We start from the raw sequence: 25,084 nt of genomic DNA, 5'->3' as shown, positions 1-25,084 counted from the left end.
ATTACGGAGCCCAGGGGTGGTAGAGGGTAGGTGCTTTGGGGATGGAGGAAGAGACTACGGGGTCCAGAGGGGTGAATGTGGGTGCGTGTCCGACTTGCACACACCACACACACACTGGGTGCATGCATGAGCATTCTGGGGCAGGGTGAGGACCGGATGCGCACACTCTGACCCCTCGCACTTTAATTAATTGTCTTGTGTAAGAAAAAAATAGACACGTGTCCCCCCACCCACCCAAGCAAAAAGATTGGACAAGCCTGGTGAATAATGATTTTGAATGAGAGCAGAGAGGGATGAAACAAGGTCAAATGCTCAAAGGAAGCAAAAGTGATGGTTTTGACGGGAAAGTGGTGGAAGATATAGGCAGGTAGGAAGGCTTCATTAAGGGGAAAGGTGTCAAAACTCCTTCTATCGAGGCCATGAAGTAAATATAATCATCCATATCAAGTTCATTGATGACAGGGCAGTGTTTACATGTGAAGGGACATTCTGGAGAGATGCGTAGAGAGTTGGTGAGAGCTAATCCCCTGGCAGAGTGCACAGGGCCAGCAGTGAGAGGGATGATTTGGTAAGGAAGGCGATTGGCAAGATTATCCACCTGTGGATGAATTGGGTGGAAAGGCTAACGAGCGTGGGATGGCTAATTGGGGATCCTGCTCATAATGAGCCAGTGCCGAGTGCCTTGATAAATCCTTAGAGGATGCTTAGTGAAGCGCAGAGTGAAGCTGTAGCCTTAGCTCTTACCTAAGAGGGAATCCAAAGGTGTGCAGGTTAGGTGGATTAGCCATGCTAACTTGCTCCTAAGTGTCCCAAGATGTGAGGGTTAGATGGATTAGCCATGGTAGATGTGTGGGGATGGGGCGGAAGAGCAGGCCAGAGTGAAATGTTCTGTCAGCGAGTCGGTGCAGGCTCGATGGGCCAAATGGCCTCTTCTGCACTGCAGGGATTCTATGGAAACCAGCCTGAGATGGCAACAAGAGAGCATGAAGGTTGAGGTAGGGAATTGGAAAGAGTATCTGGAAGTGGAGTAGTGAAAGGAGGTCTAATTATTTCTAAATTGTTTTTCTTACAGGCACAGAAAGGATGAAAAGGAAAGTGGTCAAGTTGAGTAGCCTTCGCCTGAGTCCAAATGAAGAAGCACTTTTGATAAAAGAAGAGCATGAGAGGAGGCGAAAGTTAAGAATAAAACAGGTATAGTGAGCAAGACACTTCTCAATTGTTAGAAGATATTCTTTTATTTTAATTCAAAGTACTATGAATGTATGGAATTTACAGTATGGCGTGTCAATCCAACAAAACAAAATCTATTATTAAGATGTATGACCATCACAAGATTATAGTAAATCACTGGAGAAATTTGCAAAGACTTCTTCAAAAGCACATCCCAAACCTCGAACCTCTACCACCTAGAAGGCAGTAGGCGCATGCCATGTTCCTATCAAGTTGTACGCCACCCTGATTTGGAAGTGGATTACTGTTCCTTCATTGTTGTTTGCGTCATAATCCCACAACTTGTCACAACACCATGTAACTGCAGTGGTTCAAGGAGGTGGCTGTACCCTACCTTGAGTAATTAGAAATGGTCAATAAGTCCTGGCATGGCCAGCAATACCTGCATTTTGTGAATGAATTTTAAAAAGTCTAGTTTTAGTTGATTCGAGTTATGTTACTTAATAATGGATACACGGCATACAATTATTGCAATATACTGTTCAAAGCTGATATGGCAAATTATGTTTTAACATCAACTTTTTTATCTTTATCAGACTTGGAATAATGTTTGCATTTTATCTGACTTTACTGGTGCTACTTTTTAATGTATATTTTAGGAGTCTTTTATAATTGACAGGCTTTTGTGGAAATTTGCAATGTAGCACACCTGGGCAGATACGTTTATAATGTATTTTAGGAATGTCCAAAACAGAAATGTTTTCTGTTATTTCTCCTTGATTTTTCTCCATATTTTTGATGAAATAAGAACAAACGCCCAGGTTTTTTTTAATTGGCAGTAATGATTGACTTTTATGCCCATATTCAAAATGTATGACTGGTTACAGTCCTACTCTTCGTTCACAATCTAATTTGACTTCTTATGCAAAATTGCTCCACATTAGGTTTGCGCCTGGTCATGACAGCATATGCAAAATTGATAATAGTAGAATTTGGGGTAAAAGCTTGCAACACTTCAGTTGTACTTCAAAAATAGTTAATCAGTTGTGACGAACTTCGGGAAATCCCCTAGAAATGAAAGGTGACGTGTAATTTTAAGGTAGTACTTTCCTCCCCATTGTATTAGAACCAGTGCATTAGAGCTTGAACAGACCTCAATAGAGCTGCTGAGTAGAACTCAGAAGTTCTCACTTAAACTTGTAACTAAATTCCTGAAAATCACGACTGTAAGTGAAACACCATTAAGTAAATCACATTTTTCTGTTAAAATAAACGTAAAAGCTGCAGTTCGGTTCTATAGGACCTTCCTCATCAGAGAAGAAAAGTTAAAACTTCATACCCTTTTAAGTTGAAATATTTTACATTGCTAAATAAGTATGCTAGTAAATCAAATAACTTTAAAAATAAACTAAAATACATATGGTAACTTTCTACTTGGTACCTTTCTCTTACTGCAGATCCTGTTCACCACACATCATGCTCTCTGACCTTCCTGGTCGCAGTATATCCTTCCTTTTGTTGACCTTCTGGTTTTGTGGTCTCTGTCATTCCTTGATTCACCGTCACGCTGATTCTCAGACTTAAGACCTCTCTAGCTCCCTAATTTGCACTCTCATTGCCTACCTTCCAGGCTCACGGCCCCCCTCCCCCTAACCCACCCTCTCACTAATCCTTTCTTTCACTGAACCTCCTGCTCCCTGACTCTTCTGCTTGCCTCTTCTCTCCTGAACTCTTATTGCAAAAGTAAGGGAGCTAATGGGGCTAAAGGCCGATAAATCACCTGGACCTGATGGATTGCGTCCCAGGATATTAAAGAAAGTAGCTACAGAGATGGTGGATGCAATTGTAGTAATCTTCCAAAAATCCTTAAATTTTGGAAAAGTCCCTGGAGGATTGGGAAGCTGCCAATATAACACCTTTATTCAAGAAGGAGGGAGACTAAAACATGTAATTATAAACCAGTTAGCTTAACTTCTGTTATTGGGGAAAATGTTAGAGTCTATTATAAAGGATGTAATAGAGTATTTAGAAATGCATAAAATGTAATCAGGCAGAGCCAGGAGGGCTTTAGGAAGGGGAAATCATGTCTGACAAATATATTAGAATTCTTTAAGGTAGTAATGAGCAGGATAGATAAAGGAGAACCAGTAGATGTAATATACTTACATATATTACCGAGAAGAGTTTGATTAGGTACTGCACAAAATGCTACTTAATAAGTTAAGATCCCATGGAGTTGGGGGTAGTACATTAGCATGGATAGATGATTGGCTAACTGGAATAAGAGGTGCATTTTCAGAGTGGCAACTGTAACTTGTGGAATGCCATAGTGATCCGTGCTGGGGCCACGATTATTTGCAACATCTATTAATGACTTGGACGAGGGACGTGAATGTACTATTGCCAAGTTTGCGGATGACACAAAATAGTAAGGCGAGTAGTGAGGATGACGCAGTCTACAGAGGGAGCTAGACACATTAGATGAATGGGCAAAAGCTTGGCAGATGGAATATAGTGGATGAAAATGTGAAGTTATGCACTTTGGTAGGAAGAATAACAGAGCTGAGTGGTATTTAAATAGAGAAAGAATGCAGAAAACTGCAGCACAGGAATTCGGGGGTTCTTGTGCATAAATGACAAAAAGCTAGCATGCAAGCTCAGCAAGTAATTGGGAAGGCAAATACAATGTTGGCCTAGGGAAGGATTGCTAAAATTATACATGGCACTTGTTATACCACACCCGGAATACTGTGATCATTTTTGGACCCCTTATCTAAGGAAAGATGTACTGGCATTAGAGCCAGTCCAGGGAACGTTCACTAGGTTAATCTGGGGTGTGGAGGAATTTACTTATGAGGAGTGGTTAAGTAGGTTGGGCCTCTACTCATTGAAGTTTAGAAGAATCAGAGGTCTTGAAGGTAGATGTGGGAGAGTCTAGGTCTCGAGGGTATAATCTCAGAATAAAATCTTGCCCATTTAAAACAAAGATTAGGGATTTCTTCTGAGGGTAGTGAATCTGTTGAATTCTTTACTGCAGGGAGCTGTGGAGGCTGGGTTAAGTATGTTTAAGGCTGAGATAGACAGATTTTTAAACAGTAAGGAAATTAAGGGTTGTGGGGAAAAGGCGGAAAGTGGAATGGAGGATTCTATCAGATCAGCCATGATCTCATTGAATGTCGTCGGAGCAAACTCGATGGGCCAAATGGCTTACTTCTGTTCCTACATCTAATGGTTTTGTGGAGGTTCAAGAGATGAGTGACGAGAGATAGGATGAGCAGCTTTACTTGCTGGTGGCAAGTGAGTTTGTGATCAGTTGCACCCCTTTTTGGTGAGAAAGCTCTCTTTCTGACCCACCTTTAAAGTCACTGGGACAGCCTCCCACATCCATAGCGTGGATAGCGTTGGAGTAAGTTGCTTTTAACCTGGCGGAGAGGAGTCATGTCCAGAACATGTTAATTCCATTGAGTAAATTGCCTCATCAGGATTTCTTACAGACAGAGCACTGAAATCCAGCATCCTCAGAAACAAGTTAGTGCCGGATTTCAGAACTTGGTTTCTCAGAAGAAAAATTAGAATCCCTTAATTTGGTGAATGGGGACATGATATAATCTCTCTCCTCTCTGGATCGGAGAGTGGAAACGCAGGAAAAAATGTTGAGGTATCCTACCTGTACCAGGGCATTTCTGAATCAAAAGCATAAAACTGATTGCAAACACATGTGAAAAGGCTCCTACAAGTCGAAGCTGCTGCTCCTGCCTCTTGCTGCTCATCTCCAGTGCTCACAGTGAGGGTTTAGGAGAGGGAAGCAGCAATAGGGTGAGTCAGGGAGTGGGTTAGGCTGAAAGTCCGGAGGATCAGCTGTTGGAGCGGGTCAAGGAGAGCCCACACTCAAATGCCACAATCAGGTCACAGTGTTATGTCAGACCGGCAGAAAACAATGTTGAAAGTCATCTAGTTATGCTAAACAAGAATACAGGCCCCTTTAACTGACAGTTCAAATGAAACAATGTTGGACAAGGTAACATTAAATGAGGACCTATTGTATATCACTGTTAACTTCCTGAAAATTAGAATAACATGAACTCTAGGCTGTAGATACTAAAAACTGCATTAAAATTATGCATAGTAGCCAAGGTTAAGATTTCTTTTAACTTTTTTGTTACGTTACAGGTTAGAGAACAGGAGCGTTCCATTGCTGTGCAGATCCGAGAGGAAGTGAAGTATCGCCGTAATCAACAACTTGAGCAATTGGCAGATGAGTTGAATGCTGAATGGCAGATGGCACAATTGGAGAAAGCAAAGAGTCTAGAAAAACTCTATCTCTGTAGCTTAAAGGAAGTGGGTCAGGGGCATAGACAAGCTAAAGAAAATGTGAGTAAATTATATCACTTTTCTATCATTTCACCTTAAAAGAAATGTGATGTAAGTGGTCTGAACACATTGGTCAGGTAGCACATTGAATTTTTCCACCTTCTGAATGACTGATGAGTGAATGTGTGTAGTCGAGTAAGTAATTTACTGCAATTCACAATGAATTGTTAAACTAGGTCACATTAATCCATATACAGCAGAGAATAAGGTTACAGGTTTTTGGTTCATAAAGAGCCTAGTTTGCTTATGGAAACCTAAGTCTATCTGTGAACATGTGAAATTTGGTGAAAATTGAGTGTGGGGGGATTGTTGTGGTTGATGTGGGCAGGGGGAGTAACTGGGACTTTAAAGTATTTATTCTAACTGCTTCAGTTTTACTATGCTAGTCATCATTTACTGATCCATATCTGGTCAGGTGATGAGCTCCCAGGATTTTGCCAACACTGCACTGTAATTTGTTACTTAAAATACACAAATACTATGAATTTCATATCATGCTTTGTTACTCCTGCATTGCTATTTGACAACAAGTTGCAAGTGTTTGTAATTTAATCTTCACCCAGCATTTCCATGTGTACGTTTTGTTCCAGGATCTAGTCCCTTTCCGAAACATATCTGAACCTGGTTGCTGGTCTGTGGCTCCAAGATGATTTTACCCTGTCCTAATCCCACCACAAATCTAATCTCTACCATTCCTACATATCTATTTCCATTTTTAGAAACATTATGGCTTCCACCTTGGATCTGAGATAGTTGCTTTTTTTCCCTAGTCTGTTGCGTCCTTTTTAGATCAATTTCTCAAGTCTCTTCTTGTTATTCAGAACGCAAGATCACAAGAAATAGAAGCAGGAGTGGGCCACTAGCCGCTTCAAGCCTGCCCTGACATTCAATAAGATCATGGCTGATCTATGCCGGCCTCGGCTCCTTTTCTGTGCCATTTCCCCATAGCCCTCTATTCCTTGATCTAATGAAATATTTATCCACCTCCACTTTAAATTCTAATTATCCAGCCTCCACAAACCTACTGGGCAGAGAATTCTAGAGATTCACCACCCTCTACGAGAAGAAATTTCTACGCACCTCAGTTTAAATGACTGGCCATTTATCTTGTAGCTATGTCCCTTTGTTTGTAACACTCCCACTAGCTGAAACATCTCATCTACTGTGTCAAGTCCCCTCAGGATCTTGTATATTTGAATAAGGTCATCCCTCACTCTGAACTCCAATAAATACAGACCCAGACTATTTAGTCTCCTTTGATAGAACAACACACTCACCTCCAGGAATCTCTGTTGGACTGCCTCCAAAGTTACTATATCCTTTTTAAGGTAAGGGGACTAAAACTGTATGCAGCATTCCAGATAAGGCCTCACCAACACCCTGTACAATTACAATAAAACCTCCCAATTTTTAAACTCCAACCCCTTTGCAGTAAAGACCAAAATGTCATTTGCCGCCTTAATTGTTGGACATGCTTGCTAGCTTTTTGTGATTCATGCACTGGGACACCTAGGTCTCTCTGTACTTCACTTACCTGCAGTCTCTCTTCTTTTAGATAATCTGCCTTTTGATTCCTCCTACCAAAGAGCATGAGCTCACGCTTTCCCACATTAAACTCTATTTACATTCAGTGATGATTTCTCCCCTCTTGGGTACTTTAACTTTTCCTTAAACAGTCACTACACTTTTTGCCACATGTACTGACTGCCCATTTATTGCATATTCATTAAATGTTATTTTTTAAAACTCTTTTTCTTATCCATGCTGCAACATTTGACAGTTTTCATTTTACAATTTCTAGCTAGCTGTCCTTCCTAAATGACTATTAATTTAATTCCATTTAGCATATTTAAGAGGCTGGCCCAGCTGTAAGGTTAGGTTGACTGGTCCAAAGGTATCTGTTTTATCACCCTGTCCTTTCTTGAACAGAAGTCACATTGGCAACCCTGTGTCTTTCAAAATTGTTAATTGAATGTTGTTCAAGCCTCTATAATTTTTTCTTTACCAGCCCTTAATTGTCATTCTAGAAAATGTAAGCCATCAGGGCCTGAAGCCATTTCTATGTGGAGTTTCACCAACTTCTTCACTGCTATTTTCATTTCTACAGTCAACCTATTGACCATCACTGCCTCCTTGTATTTTTCCCACTTCTTTGGTCTTTCTTGGCACAAGTTGATGCTCCTGTCATTGCTTGGCTCTCCATCAAAAGATTTGCTTTTTTAAAAATTTGCCTTTGCTCATTTTATATTTTATATGCCTATACATCCTTTACATTTTCTATGGCTTTTTTTCAGGTTTCTTGTGTGTCTAGTAGGATATCAATATTAATTTCTTACTCATTAAAAGTATTTGTGGCAAGCTGTCTAGTCTATATTTTAATCATCTTTTACTTTCCTGTTTTTATCCACTGTTATGACAGCTGGTTTCCTTTTTTAATCTATTAAATAAATCCCAGTTGCACCTATTTATTGTTAGTCCCATTCTTTTTCAGCTTTTTGTTAAATATTATTGTTATGATCACTGTTTTCTGGATGTTCTTCCAGTCTTAAAAATCAGGACTTTTTTCTTACCCATATAGTTTGGAAGGCAGACTTCAAAACATTTGAAGCATCTATGTACTTACCTCTTTATCAGTCTCCACTCCACTGTTCAGCGATTTATAATGAACTCTTGTATGACTCGTAAATTTTTTAAACACCCTTCCATATCACCCTTGCACTGCAGAGCAGTGCTAGAATTTTTGGTTAATGCTACAACCTCTTTTAGTCTCATACTTTGCCCCTCATGAATGTTTTCTAACCAGTAGTGTTTATATCCCAGTCACGCCTTAGCTTAAAACATGTTTTTATTTGAATTATTATATGATATCACTGCATGGTGATTTTTGCTTAGAGATCATCAATTTTCTTCAGAATACTTGGTGTAATTATCCATAATGCAACTGAAATCTGTCTGCAAATTGCTCATTTTTTTAAAACTGGAAAATCCCTGATCAATATTTTACTATCTGTTTTTCTTCTCTCTCTTATCTTATATTCTTGAACTGTACTGTGTCCTTGTTCTATATGTCATGTCTATTGATTTTAACCCCTATTCCATAGCAAGGATTGTTACCAGCATGCACATTGGCCGTAGTCTATTCTGACAAAGCCTCTTGTGCCCACACTGGCCTCAATATCTAAGAAATCTAAAACAGCTTCCAGTGTCATCTCTAGCCGTTTGTTAAACTTCTCCACAATCTTGCTATTTCTATATTGTTAAGTGTAGACATGACAGCATAGAATATACAGGACCAGCAATAGGTCACTTGGCCTAAAATGTTCATGGACCAACCCACACCCCATCAATATATCCTTCTGTTCCTTGAGCTCCCATGTTCATGCAGCTCCTCTTTAAATTGAACTATGTTAATCAATTCCTACTGGTTATGTTAGCAAGTTTCACATTCTAACAAGTAAGCAAAGAAGTTTCTCCTGAATTCCCTACTAGATGTATGGGTGTTTATCTATCGAATAATCACACAAAAGTTTGCCCTTCCTCACTAGTAAAAAAAAATCTCTACGCTTCCCTTTTCATAGTCCTAAATACGTCTATCCAATTACACCTCAGTCTTCTCTTTTAATAGAGAAAATAATTCTGCCCTGTGCTCAGTCTTCCTTATTTAATCCATCCCTTGCATCTAGAAACTTCCTTTATGGGTTTTCTCTTCTATTATATTGGTACCACATGTATTGTGATTCTGGTAGTTATTCCCAAACTTTTGCAACTGTCCCTTTAGATCCCTCATCTTTCCATTTGGGAGAATACACACAGTGGACACTCTGCTGCACCCGCAGATGTGCCTATCTATTCCACGGATTAGGGAATTTCTTATTACTTTACTACCTTGTTTAGAAACCCTACAGTGCAGAAGGAGGCCATTCGGCCCATCGAGTCTGCACCGACAATAATTCCACCCAGGCTCTATCCCCATAACCTGGTATATTTACCCTGCTAATCCCTCTAACCTACGCATCCTGGGACACTAGGGGGCAATTTAGCGTGGCCAATACACCTACCCACACATCTTTGGAGTGTGGGAAGAAACCGGAGCACCCGAAGGAAACCCACGCAGACACGGGAGAATGTGCAAACTCCACAGAGTCACCCAAGCCGGGAATCGAACCCAGGTCCCTGGAGCTGTGAGGCAGCAGTGCTACTCACTGTTCCACCGTCCCATATGCTGTGTGTCAATTCTTCCCACTCTCCATATAGCTATTTTCTCCCAAGGTATTTTTGATGATTACCATGTCTCCTTCTAACTAACCCACCCTGCCTGTGGGACTAAAAACCTCATATGCATTTATGCAACTTTTCAGCTTCTCCTAAGTGATCAAGAGTTGCTAGCGATACTTCTTTCATTGTGACTAAAAAATTAGATGGTTTGGAAGTATTTTTAAAAAATTATGTTGTCTGTATGCCAAGGATGAATTCTTGGACATGAAGACAAAAACTGGCTGTTTACTAAAAATAATAAATACAGAGCAAGATACCAACATTACAGAAAACACTTTGCTGCAAAATATATGCTTATTTCAGTTGGTTGAGGGCAACTTTCCAGCTTACTCTTCATCTCCCAAATTTATAAAGATTAAGTATAATTTCCTCCGTGATTTTCACTGAGTGTTATATTGGGTATCATTACTCTAACATGCCAAAGACTCAAAGGCTCTACAGTATGATTTCATGATGTGATATGCAGTAATTATCTACTTACCTTTATCTAAAAATGCAAATGTCTGCATCCATGAAAAGATGGAACTATCCACAACTATTTTGATGGTTTTGTTGACTCTCTGTAGACATTGCCAGTCAGCCACATTTCCAGGTTTTTTACTGCTAATTTTAACTACAAAATTAATAAAATATAAGCAATGCAAGTCTTTTTTATAAAAAGGATTTCTTTTTCTCAGTATCAATCAGTAGCATTGTCCTTTTGATCTTTGCACAATGATTACAGATTTTTCACTGTGTGTGCGCATGCACATATGTCTCTTGCTCACAGGAACCAGATCTGAAAGCTCAATTGCAACAGGTATCTATCAATAGAGAGAAAGCTGAGAAAAGGCACAGAGAAGCGCTCAAGGAGTTGAAGCATCAAAGAGATAAAGAACTCGAAGCCCAAAACAGGTTTCCAATTGTTCTTGTATTTATTTGATATGCATATTAAAACTCATCTTTTATTTATTAACATTTTCCTATAATCACTTCAATATTTTGTTTTTCTTCTCTAACATGTAACAAACGCATAAATATTTAATTAGTCACTTTCACCACTAATGACATGATGAGCCTCCAGACATTCTGGACGTTTGAGGATATGACTGATCTGTTTAGAAGATCACTATCCCAAAAAAATAGAAATGCCAATGTCTGCAGAGAGAGGATCATCATGTTGGTCTACAAAGGGCCGAGAGAGTTCAGTTGATACTTTGAGTACCCTTGAAGTTTCTCTTTTATTTACAATATGCAGGTACAGTGTCTCAAAACCAGCAACCCCAGAACCGAGTCCATGCCAGATGTCAGAACTTGCTGGTTTTTGGATTGGGTGGCTCAGGCTAGGTCCGGACGGACCAGGCTGAGGCTCACTTGGAATATTTGGTGCACGGAAAAACTCAGGCATGCAAAACCAATAACTAGTTAGCACACTGCCATGTCGGTGCAGCACCTCGTCCAACAGATAGTACTTTATTTTATTTGTCCAATAATAAAAATTCATGCATGGTAACATAAAGTATCCCGTTTTCAGATAACTGGTTTTCTGACATTGTATCCATAGTATATTTACATTTAAATGATAACAAAGTTGAAATTTGCTTTTCACTAATATGAAACTAAGTGTAAATAAGCACCAATAAGACTTGCCTGAATCGGGCCTATATCTAATTAAGTGCAATAAGTTTGACTACTGACTCCAAATAAAAATACAACAAAGTCCACATTTTGGTGTTGTTTGTTTCTATTTCTGATCTTCCCTACACATTGTTGAAGAAAAGCTCAAGGTCTTGTGATATGAATGCTTTGCATGAAACACTGATTTAATTGTGGCATAACATGTTAATGTGAATAAGACCCTGAGGAAGAATGGACAGATGTCAACTGTTTTTTTCCTAAGATTCCATTGTTCCATCCTTATCACAAAACTGCCAAGGCTAGCTACTTCAAGAAATAGGAATCTTGTGTCTTACGATTTAAGAAACAATTAAAGCATGCCATTAGCTAAATAGTACCGTGCTTCATCTAAACCTAAAATGCCCTGGGAATGAACAATTTTTAACCATTTCCATATTTCTAACAATAGTACAAATCTACAAGCTATCAGTAATTAAAAGAAACCAAAATCTTTAATCATATCATATCCAGGTGGAAGAAATCTTGTTTCATGAATCTGAAATCCTAATATTCTTTCATTGAAATAGCAAAGTAGGGTGGTATTGCTTCAGCAGAAATATCAGGAAGGAAAATATATATGGAGGAAATCAGAACAGAGATGTGCATTTGGAGAGTGATTGTATTGAATAGAAGTGAACACAGATTGATACCATGGGGAAATGAAGGAACAAATTGCTCTGACGCAAGTTGATGCTATGGGGGAAATTGCGTAAAATGTACTGAAATTTAGCAATCCATTTTACAAAAGACTAAACTAGAGATTCAAGAATATTCAGAATAATTTATTAAACTTGTGAATTTTAAACAGTGCATAGTATTTTAAGTAAGATTAAATGCCTTTCTGTGCAATATATTTTCCTTGGTCATTTCTGGTCATGTGCCACATATTAGTATACAAGTCTCTTGCATTGTGCATTAAACAAGTTGATAAAAAAATTTATTTCCCTCCAATTGATAAATTCCTGGCCTATATCTTGCTCATGCATACAGAAAAATGAGGCTTGATATCACCTAGGATCAAATTTGTGTCTTCTGCCCAATGTATAGCATGCTCCCCAGTGCTTTTGATGCACTTTGATATTTTGTGACATTACAGTTAGAAAAGAAAACAACAGTGTAGCATATGATGAAAAATAAATTTAGCAATCTATATTTAAAAATAAAATTAATTAAAATTGTGCTTTAACAACACATTTAAACTTTATAACAAATTATTTTGCCATCTTGAAATATTTTCAAAGGTGTCTTTTACTGGTGTTTGCATTTTTAAAGATTTAATGTTTTTCCACATCCTGCAGGTATATTAAAACTCGCAACAAAGCACTACTCATTGAGAAAAAGAGAGCTGTAAGGATTGCACAGCTTCCACCACCCCTACCAAACCCCCTTGCTGTATGTACTGTTACAGATTTCAATATCTAGTTCTTGTTTAGTTTAAATTTGCATTCCAATTTGATACTTCTCCCCCAGTCCCTTGCAATCTGAATTATGTGCATCCAATTATCAATCAAATGAATAAAATGTTGGTTTTCCTACTGCTGTGTTTTTACTCCCAAATTTTAGTCTGTTTGAGCTAAAACCTAAGACTAGTTGGTCTGAATTAGAGAATTTTCCTGGACTTGCTTGTCAAAACATTACTTGGAACCAAATGCAACTAATATTGTAAAAGTTAGAATAAATTTGCTCCACACTTTAGACATGAAGTTAATTTCAGTAATCTAATACTAGCTTTTTAAAAAATGAATGTAATTGCAATTACGTCTCATTGCTGTCTGGGAATAAATTTTATAACTTTAAATTGTAGGATCTTGAAGTTCGAAAATATCCAGCCATTAAGATGTGTGATGTTGACAATTTCTCTGTGACACATTACCACCTGCCTGAGCCTTATGTGGACAGAGAAGTTAACACAAAACAGGTACCTGAATGATTTGAATGTAATTAAGAGGTTTATTAATTATTACATAATTATTAATTGCACTGCAGATATAGCGCAGAAATTAACCACTCAGCTCGAGCAGTCTATGCTGATGTTTGTGTTCTCCTTGAGCATCCTCCCATTCTTCCTCATCATGACCTTGTATCTCTTTTCCTCTGTAATACTCATCTAGCCTCCCTTAAATGCATCTGAATTCCCTATTTAATTCTTTGGTAACTGACAATGACCTCTAATTTTGCTCTTCCTCACAAGTAAAGACATTCCTCCTGTCTATGCTGTCAAAACGTTTCATAATTTTAAAGATCTCTGTTAGGTCACCTTTTGAACCTTCTCTTTATAAGAGAAAAGAAACCTATCATGTTCATCCTTTCCTGATGGATATAACTTCATGTTCCTGGTATCATCCTTTAAATCTCTTACACCTTCTCCAATGTTTATAAAGTGTTGAGCAGAACTGTACATGGTATTCCAAAGATGTGCAGATTAGGTGGATTGGCCATGATAAATTGCCCCTTAGTGTCAGGGGGATTAACAGGGTAAATACATGGGGTTACGGGGATAGGGCCTGGGTGGGATTGTTGTCGGTGCAGGCTCAATGGGCCGAATGGTCTCCTTCTGCACTGTAGGGTTTCTATGATTTCTATGAATGGTCCAATTCTAAACAGTGTTTCTATGATTTCCAAGTGTGCTCTAAGCAAGGTTTGATATGTTTGGGGTAACTTATCTGCTTTTTTCTAAGGGGATAGAATTTGTGCTTTGTTTGCTTTTGTTATCAATTTCTTAGGCAGTACCTCGGGGTCAAGAATGACTTGCTTCAACACTATAAGTGTATTCTCGGGTGACTGAGGAGTCTGATAGGTTACCTAGAGTCTCTGTTAAAGGTGGGGCAGATGGTGGTTAGAGGAGCGGGTGGATGGGATGCCCGGGTTACGAAGTGCTCCTTTAACTGTCGACACTTGGCTTCAACTTGCTCTTGGCGATGAAACACAAGCTCCATCCTGTTGTTTTCCTCCACTTCATGCGGTTTTGGGCCAGGGATTTCTACCTGTTGGTGGGAATGTCATACTTTTTCAAGGAAGCTTTGAGGGTGCCTTTGAAACATTTCCTCTGTCCTCCTGGGGCTCGCTTATTGTGGCCTAATGATCTGTGCCACAACTTTAAAGTGATTTGTCTACTTGTACTTCTAGATTGTTTTGTTCCTCCACTCCATTTAGATTTGTATTTTTCAAGTAATATGTTACCTCTTATTTTTCTAACTAAAATGTCATATCTCATAGGTATTTCTCGAACTTCACTGCCAATCATGTACCCGTTATACAAGTTTATTAATTTCACCTGGTAACTTGTTGCCATTGTCAAATCACCCCTCACTCCCAATTTGGTGTAGCTGTAATTTGTATCCCTGACTCAAAATTGTGAACCACAATAGTCTTTGTGGTCTCTCCCTTGTGTAAGAACACTTCAACCATCTGCCATTCTGAATAGTTACCCTTTACCTCTTACTCTGCATTCAGTCTTGCAGTCTACTTGCCCCTTGACTCTGACCTTATTCATTAGTCTAAATCATTTTTGATGGTCCTTTGGAAATCTATATATATTACATCTACATTTTTCTTCTCTGCTCTCACCCCTTCAAAGATTTCAGTAATGTTAGTCAAGCAGATTTTCCCTTTTGAAATCAATGCCATCTTTTTAAAATAGTTTCTAGATGTTTTTCTATTTTCAGTTTCAGCTGAAACTCCAGTATTTTCTCACCATTGATGAAGCTTCCTGACACCTTCTTGTTCTCACTTCTTAAATATAGTTATCATGTTCCATAGCTTCCAGTTCTTTGACAATGTACATTTTTTAAATAAAATATTTAATGGGTGTAATAGAGACTCTTGTCTCTCGAGTTTCTTTTAACATGCATGGATACAATCCGTTTGGACCTTTCCTTTGAATTGATTAGTTTATTTCTCATTTTATTTAATACAGTTATATAATTTCTAATCTCATCAAATGATGTATATCTGGTTAATGTTGAAACAAAATGATTATTGAGTTTTTCTACCATTTTGCTATCTCTACCTGTGACTTTTTTCAATCCTGTTCATCCCTTAGTGGCTCTATTCTCATCTTTGCTTTTTTTATTATTTGTGCTTGTGAAATATTTTCTAATTTTTGTATTGGTTTATAATTTATTTTTTACAGTTCTGCTTTGCCTCCCTAATTGCTTATTGAATCACTTTCCTAATCTGTTTATATTCCCCCTTGTCAAAGAGGGCAGGGATGGTTACAAATGGTTGATGAATGTCATCTTGATGAAAGCAAATTTGCTGTTTGTGATGGCAAGCGTATTCTGCTTGCTAATCAAAATACGTAAAGAGGCTGACTTATAAATCAAGGCCAAGTACTTGTCTAGAACATGGATACCTAATAGTTTTGAGGATCCCTAGGCATACAGTTCCTAATATTAACTAACACTATCTATCTTGTATATGATACTGCCCTTCAGAACCACTAACAGTTAACCTGCTGTATGTATCCCTTTTCTCTTTACCAGGATCCAACTGGGGAGTTCTTTCCTTTACACTATTACATGGCACCAGTTCCAATTATGTTCCAACCAGTTCCACTTTAATAGTTGCATCCTTGAAGCCACATGGCATGGTTAGAAAACTGTTTGAAGATTCATTTGTTTGACAGTTGCCATCCATTCAGAAATCTCTTTGCAACTTTATCCAAACTTAGTGTTGGATTCTTTGCATCTCTAGCTTCCCCTTTCCCTTGAATAACTGATACTTAAACCAACCTGTCAGAAGCCCTGTTTGATGGTTCATTTTTCCTTGTTCTGGTAGGTTAAGGGTAAAAGGTTTAGATACTCATTTAGAATTTGTTAGTTCTGCATTCTCCTCTGCGTACCTACGCCATACAGCATTCCTGCGACCCCATTAATGTCTACACTATGATTAATACAATCATAACTAATGTTTTTCTTGCAACTATCAGAAATTGAACCCCAAGTGGTTTATTCCTGTTTGGCGCAAGAGTGGTAAGGGAATTGTGGCCAAACCATGACTTACAAGGGAAATTAGAGATAGTATCAGATTCAAGGAAGAAGCATACAAAAGGGCAAGAAAAAGCAATAGGCCTGAGGATTGGGAGCAGTTTAAAATTCAGCAAAGGAGGACCCCGATAAAGAAGGGAAAAATAAGAGTATGAGTAGGGGGAACGTAGAAACTTTTGTAGTCAGTTTTTATAGGTATGTAAAGAGAAGAAAATTGACAAAAATGAATGTAGGCCCCTTACAGTAAGAAAAGGGAGAATTCATAATAGGGAATAAAGAAATGGCCGAGTAATTAAATTCATACTTTGCTTCTGAAAGGGGATTTTCCAGGGGCTTCCCTCTGGTGCCATGTATTGAGCCGAACTCAGCTAATACAAAGACTCAAAGATTTGCGAAAGACAGTATGCAATTAAAGACGTTCTTTATTGACCAACATGCATTGGGAGAGAGACAGCCGGAGATTTCAACTTCTCTCTGACATTACAGTACGTGTGTAAAACAGATATACCTTTTCAAAGGTTCGTTTCTCCCGCCCAACCTGCCATCCAAACTGGATGATCCAATTACATTAATACACATTATTTACCTTGGCCAATAGCATTCTACCTTCCAGCAGAATTGAGAATTCACTGGTCAACCGGATCCGGATGGTCTTTCCCCCCATTGCCTACCAAAATTACCTACGCAAATCCGGTAGGTTCAAGGATCGCCCTCACTGCTTGCAATCCATGGGAAACTCCCCTTATCAGTAGAAGCTGAATACTTCTATTCACTGCAACTAGAAGCTAAATACCCCCATTCATTTTAAAACCTTGGTAGCTTGCAGCTACGTGGTCTCCTACTGATAATAGAGAATATATTCTATACCCTATTGTTTCCAAAGAATGTGGCCTGTCTAGTTCGGCTCCGTTTCCAATATGCTTTGGGGTAGGCTGCATCTTGGCCAAAGCTTGCAAGACATTTGAAAATACATTTTAGATCTAAATACTTATTCAACATTCTCTACCAATGATCATATATATTTCTATGCAGACAATACCATCGCATGATATATTTTAGGCACTTTGTGATTCCTTATGGTATAAATAAGGCACGCTGTGATCCCTATTCTAAACAAGTCTACTTTGTTTTAATAGTCTTCAAAATCCCAGGGGTTTCTGTACCCCATTTACAGTTTCAGTCTTCACAAAGGAAAACATGAATAATGTACCAGAAGTTCTGAGGGAAACCAGTTTTGGGGAAATTGATGGGATTGAAGGTGGATAAATCTCCAGGTCCTGATGATCTTCATCCCAGCGTACTTAAAGTTGAAGTTTATTTGTTAGTCACAAGTAGACTTACCACTGCAACGAAGAATGCAACGAACTGCAATGAAGTTACTGTGACAATCCCCTAGCCATCACGCTCCAGCGCCTGTTCAGGGAGAATTTAGCATGGCCAATGTACCTAACCAGCATGTCTTTTGGACTGTGGGAGGAAACCAGAGCACCCGGAGAAAACCCACGCAGACACGGGAACAACTTGCAAACTCCGCACATACAGTGATCCAAGTGGGAATCAAACCCGGATCCTTGGTGCTGTGAGGCAGCAGTAGTAGGAAGTAGCCCTGGAAATAGTAGATCCATTGGTGGTTATTTTCCAAAATTCTTTTGACTCTGGGATAGTCCCTACAGATTGGAGGGTAGCTAATGTAAGCCCGCTATTCAAAAAGGGAGGTAGAGAAAAAACTGGGACCTATAGACCAGTGAGCCTAACGTCGTTATTGGGAAAGTTGCTAGAGTCTGTTATCAAAGATTTCATAACTCAGCATTTCGAAGGCAGTGGCATAATCTGACAAAATCAACATGGATTTACAAAAGGGAAATCTTGCTTGAAGAATCTATTGGAATTCTTTGAAGATGTAACTAGTAGTGAGGAGAGACTAAGTCGGTTAGGATTATATTCACTGGAGTTTAGCAGAGTGAGAGGGGATCTCATAGAAACTTATAAAATTCTAACAGGCTTAGACAGGATATATGCAGAAAGAATGTTCTCAATGGTGGGGGAGTTTAGAACTAGGGGTCATGGTTTGAGGATAAGGGGTAAACCTTTTAGAACTGAGGTGAGGAGAAATTTCTTCACCCAGAGGGTGGTGAATGTGTGGAATTCATTACCACGGAAGTAGTTGAGGCCACAGTGTTGTCTGACTTCAAGAAGAAATTAGATGCAGCTCTTGGGGCTAAAGGGATATGGGGGGAAGGGAGGATCAGGATATTGAATTTGATGATCAAAATGAATGGTAGAGCAGGCTGGAAGGGCTAAATGGTCTACTTCTGCTTCTGGTTTCTATCACTATATGAGAATCTGTGGCCTGATGCTGATGTAGAAAAAAAAGTAAGTCCAAAGCTAGAAGTTTATCTTGATTTTCTTTAAAATCCATTCAATTTTGTGACATTGGTACATATTACAACTGAGGATTAGATTTTTGGGAAATGAAGTGAATTAACTTTTTAAAGTAGCTTTAGGTGGGAACACAGTAACTTGGTGGTACAAGATTTGAGTATTGCTTGAAAAAAAAGAGACATGTTGCCAAAGCTTTTCACCTTGTGCTCATAAGGGTGGTTGCAAGAATGCCAAATCTCAAAGAGCATATCAGTTTATGTTGCCTGAGAAGAGGATGCAGATTGGTTGGCAAGTGGATTTTGATTGGTGGAAGTCTTGATGTGCAGAATGGACCAGGGGATAGTTAACTGCCAAGCTTGTTTAAATTTAAATCAGGCAAATTGACTCTGATCAAGACATTGCCACGTCGAATAAGACAAGGAATGGCCAATCCCTACACTTCTGTTTAGTTGAATAACGACGCAATGCACTGACCTATTCTTTCTGTTTGTAAACGACAGAGCCTGTGTGTGCATGTACGTGTCTTCTAACAGGTTTAAGTAAGCTACACTGTGAGCTTGACTGATCTTAAATTGGTTGTTAATGTAATTCGTAGCTCAATTACAGTAACTAATCAGAACCCTCCTGGTTTCTCAATTTTTGGGACATCTGCCCAAGGGTCAAGTTCCATTTGTGCAGGACACCACAAAGGTTTAATAGAATAAAGTTAAATAGTAATTGGCCTTCAGAAACTTTTTTTGTTTTTAAAATGTATAAAAAATATAATGGTGACAGTGTTGCTTTTACCTACAAGTTTCAAAATATATTTGACAGTAAAAAGAAATGAACTTGGAAAATAATTATATTTTCTTTTGAACTTTCGGGTGATGCTTCTAAGTTACTGAGCCACCTATTTAATATAGAATGTACAATATTAACTACCAAACCTTTAAATAGATTAGGGGACATAATTTACCACTGGATATTCTAAAGTTTGATCTTTTTTAATTATCTTCAAAAAATTTCCTGTACACTGTTTGCCTTTTATCTATAAAAGCTATCCCTTTCAATAGGTTAGTGCTCTGCTGACTGCTGAAGAGGAAGCAAAGCATTTGGAAGAATTGCAGCAGGAAGCTGTGAGGGAGAGGCGGGAGCAGTTGGAGAAAGCTCGATTGCGAGGCAGCCATGCCCTCCAAATGGTTCATTTAATACAGGTACTAAAGGCAATACCCATAAACTGAACAAGTATTCAAAACGTGGATGACAAATGACAACGCAATATTAATTTAAACTTATTTACTATAATGATTTGGCACATTGGTTGTTTGTATATGTTGTGATTTTAATGGTTAAAACCTAGTTTATTATATTCCCATTTTTCTTATATTTGTAACTTTTCTTGGCCACATAAAACCAAAATTTGTGCTATACAGGTAAAGCGGTTTGTTGTAAGCCTACTAGGGTGGAATGCTAGATACTGATGTATATTGCAATCAAAGAAACTCCAGTTAAAGCACTGCTGTTAAGAGTAGAGCTTGAAGCAAGATACTAGTGCTCCTCAAGTTATTGTTGCTGTAATTCTTGCCACAGAGTAAAAGTGAAACACTTTTTAAAGTAATTTTTCACTTCTACCTCCAGGATAGAGAGAAACTGGTGAAGGAACTGGAACAAATGCAGCAAGCTGATCTGACACGTAGAAGGCAGGCTGTAGCTCAAATGCCACCCCAATTGTTTGAGCCACCATATAGACGTGTGGAAGTAAAAGAGGATCGGCAGAGAGAGATGGAATTTGCCTTTGAGGATATGTATGCTGGTGATAAAAGTAAGATCAAGAGTATATGCTTTTTGTTGGTTTGGGGGTTCTTCTAATGCTAAATGTTTTTCAGAAACTTAGGTTATTGGCATTTGAAAGTTACAGTGATGTCGTGAAATGTAGTTCTGGAAAAGCTGTTTACGTGCAAACATTTCAGTGCACCATAAATAGGGAAATAAAGTTCTCAAAATCTGAATAATAGAATTGAAAGCTACAAAGTTGGTAGTATAGCATGTTTGACAGCTATTAGCATTAGCCTTACAGATAAAGATCCTTCATTGAAAGGGGAGAGATAATAACACTCCATCAAGATGACGATTTAATACTGCAGAGTACTCTTCAGTTAGTTATTTTTAATTCACGCTGCAGTGGAGTTGAAGCCTTGCAATTTGAAAAATTTTGAGCCTGTATTAGCAGTAAAAGATTTGAATTAATTTGAAACATTTAATACTGAAATATCTGTACTTTAAAAAGATATTTCTCTGAAGTGGGCATCACTGGTAACCAATTCAAACTTGATAATTGAGCCTTATACTAGGATCACTGCAGAGGGCAGTTTAGAGTCAATTATTGACTAGATCAGGGAAGGAAAGCTTTCTCTTAAGTGAAAGACGATGCCAAGTTACTCTTTCATGGACTGATCAGTGACTCTTGCTGCTCTACCAAATTCGAACTGCTGGTTGGGTTCCATGGAAGAGTCATTGGATTTACTGTTAACCCTTCCCCAAACAAAAGATGTCTTTGAGTCCTAGTTTAATATGTACAGCTTCCTAATTCCATGCAATTAAGATCATCTTAAAATACTTGGACCTTTTACCAAAAATATTAGGCAAGCATGATTGCATAGCCCATTACCATTCCCAAGTCCACCAAAAACTGAAATTGCACCACTGGATTGGAAGATTAATATGTGTCTCTTTCTCTAGACATTCTTTTATGAAATTATTGCAACCTCCTGGAGAACATGACTGAAATATGTTCAAAACCGTCAGGCAAAGCTTTTTGTTGTGCCCCCACCCCCACCAATTTGCTTTGACGGAGAACTATGATCAGAATATCCATTACTTTGCTTGAGTTATTGAATACAGTGCAGTCTTGTAGAGATGATGTTTTACAAGTGCTCTGGTCAAAGATGATGGTATGAACTTTCTTTTAAAATTCTGATTACTGTGAACATGATTCTTAACAAATTAATCTTTTGTGCCATTTGTATTCAAGTGCATTGTCATTGACTTTTCTAAGATTTATGAATATAGGGAGCTATCTTTCAGTATTTACTTTGGAAGCTATTACTGCTTTTCAAAGTCATTTGTGGAACAGAGCTAAACATAACTACATAAACTGGGGGCATAATATTAAGTTCTGTCCAGTCACATGACAAGCAATGGATGAGAAATATTTTGAGATTTTAATTGTGTTACATATGTTTAAGGTTAGGGAGAAATGAATCATTTGTAGGTGAACTTACAAATTCATAAATCTTTTCTTGCTTAGGAAATTTTCATATAAGTGGGAACAATTTGCGATTTTGAATGAAATTGGATTGGCTCTTTAGGGAAGTAGACTTGCTGAACTATAGGGATAAATTGAGAGAATGGGATTGACTAGTGGTCTACAGGAATCTACAAAGACTTGATGGGCCAAATGGCGGCCTCCTGTGATTCTCTGGGCTGGTATCAGCCATAGAGGTGTAGTGGAAGACCTCCTTTGGAGGCCCCCACCCAGATGCATCAGAGGCAGCTCATCCTGGCTCTTGAATCCTACCCTGCTCCCCCACACCCACTCAATACTCCTTGCTCCCATGCCCCCTCCCCTGCCATGCTGTGACTCCAACCCTTGACTTGCATCAGTCTAGGTTCTTGCCATTGGTGACTGCTTGTAGTCCCATAGTTCCTCCTGCTGGTGCTATAACTGGAGATGTACAGCCTACAGCTCTAAGATAGAACTTGTTCCTAAGGAAGGGGTGGAAGTTTTGCCTTGAAATAACTAATGCTGCTGTACGCATTAACTTGTTGCAGGACAACCATTGGGATCATGCAAGGATTCTTCCACTTTTTTTAGCTAGTGGGTGGGGAGGTTAGAGGCAAAAGTGTCAAAATCCAGACATATGGCTCTGTGCCAGATAAAGGGTGACCGGGACTGGGAACTGAATATCCAGGGGTCTCAGACATTTAGGAAGGATAGACAGGTAGAAAAAGGAGATGGGGTAGCTCTGTTAATAAAGGATAATATCAGGACAGTAGTGAGAGACGACATAGGCTCTAAGGAGCAAAACGTGGAATCGTTGTGGGTGGAGATGAGGAATAGTAGGGGGAAAAAGACACTGGTAGACGCGGTCTATAGGCCCCCAAATAATAACTTGGAGGTGGGGAGGGCTATAAACAAGCAAATAATGCATGCGTGCAAAAATGGAACGGCAATAATCATGGGGGATTTTAACCTACATATTGATTGGTCGACTCAAATTGGACGCGGAGGGCTTGAGGAAGAGTTCTTAGAATGCTGTCGGGATAGTTTAATTGAACAGTATGTTACAGAACCTACGAGAGAGCGAGTTATCTTAGATCTGGTACTGTGTAATGAGACAGGTAGAATTAAGGATCTTCTTGTGAGGAATCCTCTTGGGTTGAGTGATCATAATATGGTTGAATTTCTGATACAGATGGAGGGTGAGAAAGTAGGGTCCCAAACCAGTGTCCTCTGCTTGAACAGAGGAGAGTACGATAGGATGAGGGCGGAATTGGCTAATGTAGACTGGGCGAGCAGACTGGTAGGTAGGACAGCTGAAGAACAGTGGAGGATTTTTAAGGAGATTTTTAAAAAGTACTCAGCAAAAATATATTCCGGAGATAAAGAAGGACTGTAAGAAAAGGGATAACCAGACGGGTTAACGAAGGAAATAAAGGAGAGTATTAAAATAAAAACAGATGCGTACAGAGTGGCCAAAAATAGTGGAGAATTAGTGGATTGGGAAAGCTTTAAAAAACAACAAAGAACAACTAAGAAAGCGATTAAGAAAGGAAAGATAGATTATGAAACTAAACTAGCTCAAAATATAAAAAATGATAGTAAAAGTTTTTACAAATATATAAAAAGGAATAGAGTGGCTAGAGTGAATGTTGGACCCTTGGAGGACGAGAGGGGGGATCTAATAGTGGAAAACGAGGAAATGGCTGAGACTTTAAATAAGTTCTTTGTGTCGGTCTTCACGGTGGAAGACACAAATAGTTTACTGAATATTAGAGATCGAGAGTTGGTGGGAGGTGAGGTCCTTAATACAATTACTGTTACTAAAGAGGTAGTGCTTGGGAGACTAATGGGACTGAAGGTAGACAGGTCCCTGGGCCCGGATGGAATGCATCCCAGGGTACTGAAAGAAACGGCTGAGGTAATAGCAGATGCGTTAGTAGTTATTTATCAAAATTCGCTGGATTCTGGGGTAGTGCCAGCTGATTGGAAAACAGCTACAAAAGGAAGTCGACAAAAGGCGGGTAACTACAGGCCGGTTAGCTTAACGTCCGTAGTTTGGAAGATGCTGGAGTCCATCATTAAAGAGGAAATAGCAGAGCACCTGGATAAGAATGGTTCGATCAAGCAGATGCAGCATGGATTCATGAAGGGAAAGTCGTGTTTGACGAATTTACTGGATTTTTATGAAGATGTGACTAGTGCGGTTGACAGAGGGGAACCGGTGGATGTGGTGTTTTTAGATTTCCAGAAGGCATTCGATAAGATGCCTCACAAAAGGTTGCTGCAGAAGATTGGGGTACATTGAGTTGGGGGTAAGGTGTTGGCGTGGATTAGGGATTGGCTATCTAACAGGAAGCAGAGAGTTGGAATAAATGGGTGCTTTTCTGGTTGGCAGTTGGTGACCAGTGGCGTGCCGCAGGGATCGGTGCTGGGGCCTCAACTGTTCACCATTTACATAGATGATCTGGAGGAGGGGACTGAGTGTCGGGTATCAAAGTTTGCTGATGACACGAAGATGAGTGGGAAAGCGAATTGCATGGAGGACACGGAAAGTCTGCAGAGAGATTTGGATAGGCTGAGCGAGTGGGCGAGGATCTGGCAGATGGAATATAATGTTGGCAAATGTGAGGTTATCCACTTTGGAAGAAATAATAGTAAATTGGAATATTATTTAAATAGAGAAAAATTACATCGTGCTACTGTGCAGAGGGACCTGGGGGTCCTTGTGCACGAATCGCAAAAACTCAGTCTGCAGGTGCAGCAGGTGATCAAGAAGGCGAATGGAATATTGGCCTTTATCGCGAGGGGGATAGAATATAAAAGCTGGGAGGTCTTGCTGCAACTGTACAAGGCACTGCTGAGGCCGCAACTGGAGTACTGTGTGCAGTTTTGGTCCCCTTATTTGCGAAAGGATATATTGACCTTGGAGGGAGTGCAGAGAAGGTTCACCAGGTTGATACCGGAGATGAGGGGTGTAGCT

General features: G+C 39.2%; 1 protein-coding gene across 1 annotated transcript in view; it reads left to right on the top strand.

Moving 5' to 3' along the window:
* The window catches only part of cep295 (centrosomal protein 295), a 99,400-nt gene that overhangs the window by 6,324 nt on the left and 67,992 nt on the right, over positions 1-25,084 (top strand). Inside the window, exons 2-8 of the mRNA XM_078221801.1 lie at positions 1,073-1,191; positions 5,341-5,541; positions 10,586-10,710; positions 12,771-12,864; positions 13,277-13,390; positions 19,895-20,035; positions 20,460-20,643. Of these exons, the coding sequence (XP_078077927.1) occupies positions 1,084-1,191; positions 5,341-5,541; positions 10,586-10,710; positions 12,771-12,864; positions 13,277-13,390; positions 19,895-20,035; positions 20,460-20,643 (967 nt within the window). The 5' untranslated portion in view covers positions 1,073-1,083. The remainder of the gene's footprint in view (positions 1-1,072; positions 1,192-5,340; positions 5,542-10,585; positions 10,711-12,770; positions 12,865-13,276; positions 13,391-19,894; positions 20,036-20,459; positions 20,644-25,084) is intronic.

The sequence above is a fragment of the Mustelus asterias genome, chromosome 10, assembly GCF_964213995.1.
Source record: "Mustelus asterias chromosome 10, sMusAst1.hap1.1, whole genome shotgun sequence".
Taxonomy (NCBI): domain Eukaryota; kingdom Metazoa; phylum Chordata; class Chondrichthyes; order Carcharhiniformes; family Triakidae; genus Mustelus; species Mustelus asterias.
Note: the sequence above shows the minus strand (reverse complement) of the source record. Positions and strands in the feature narration are given on the sequence as shown.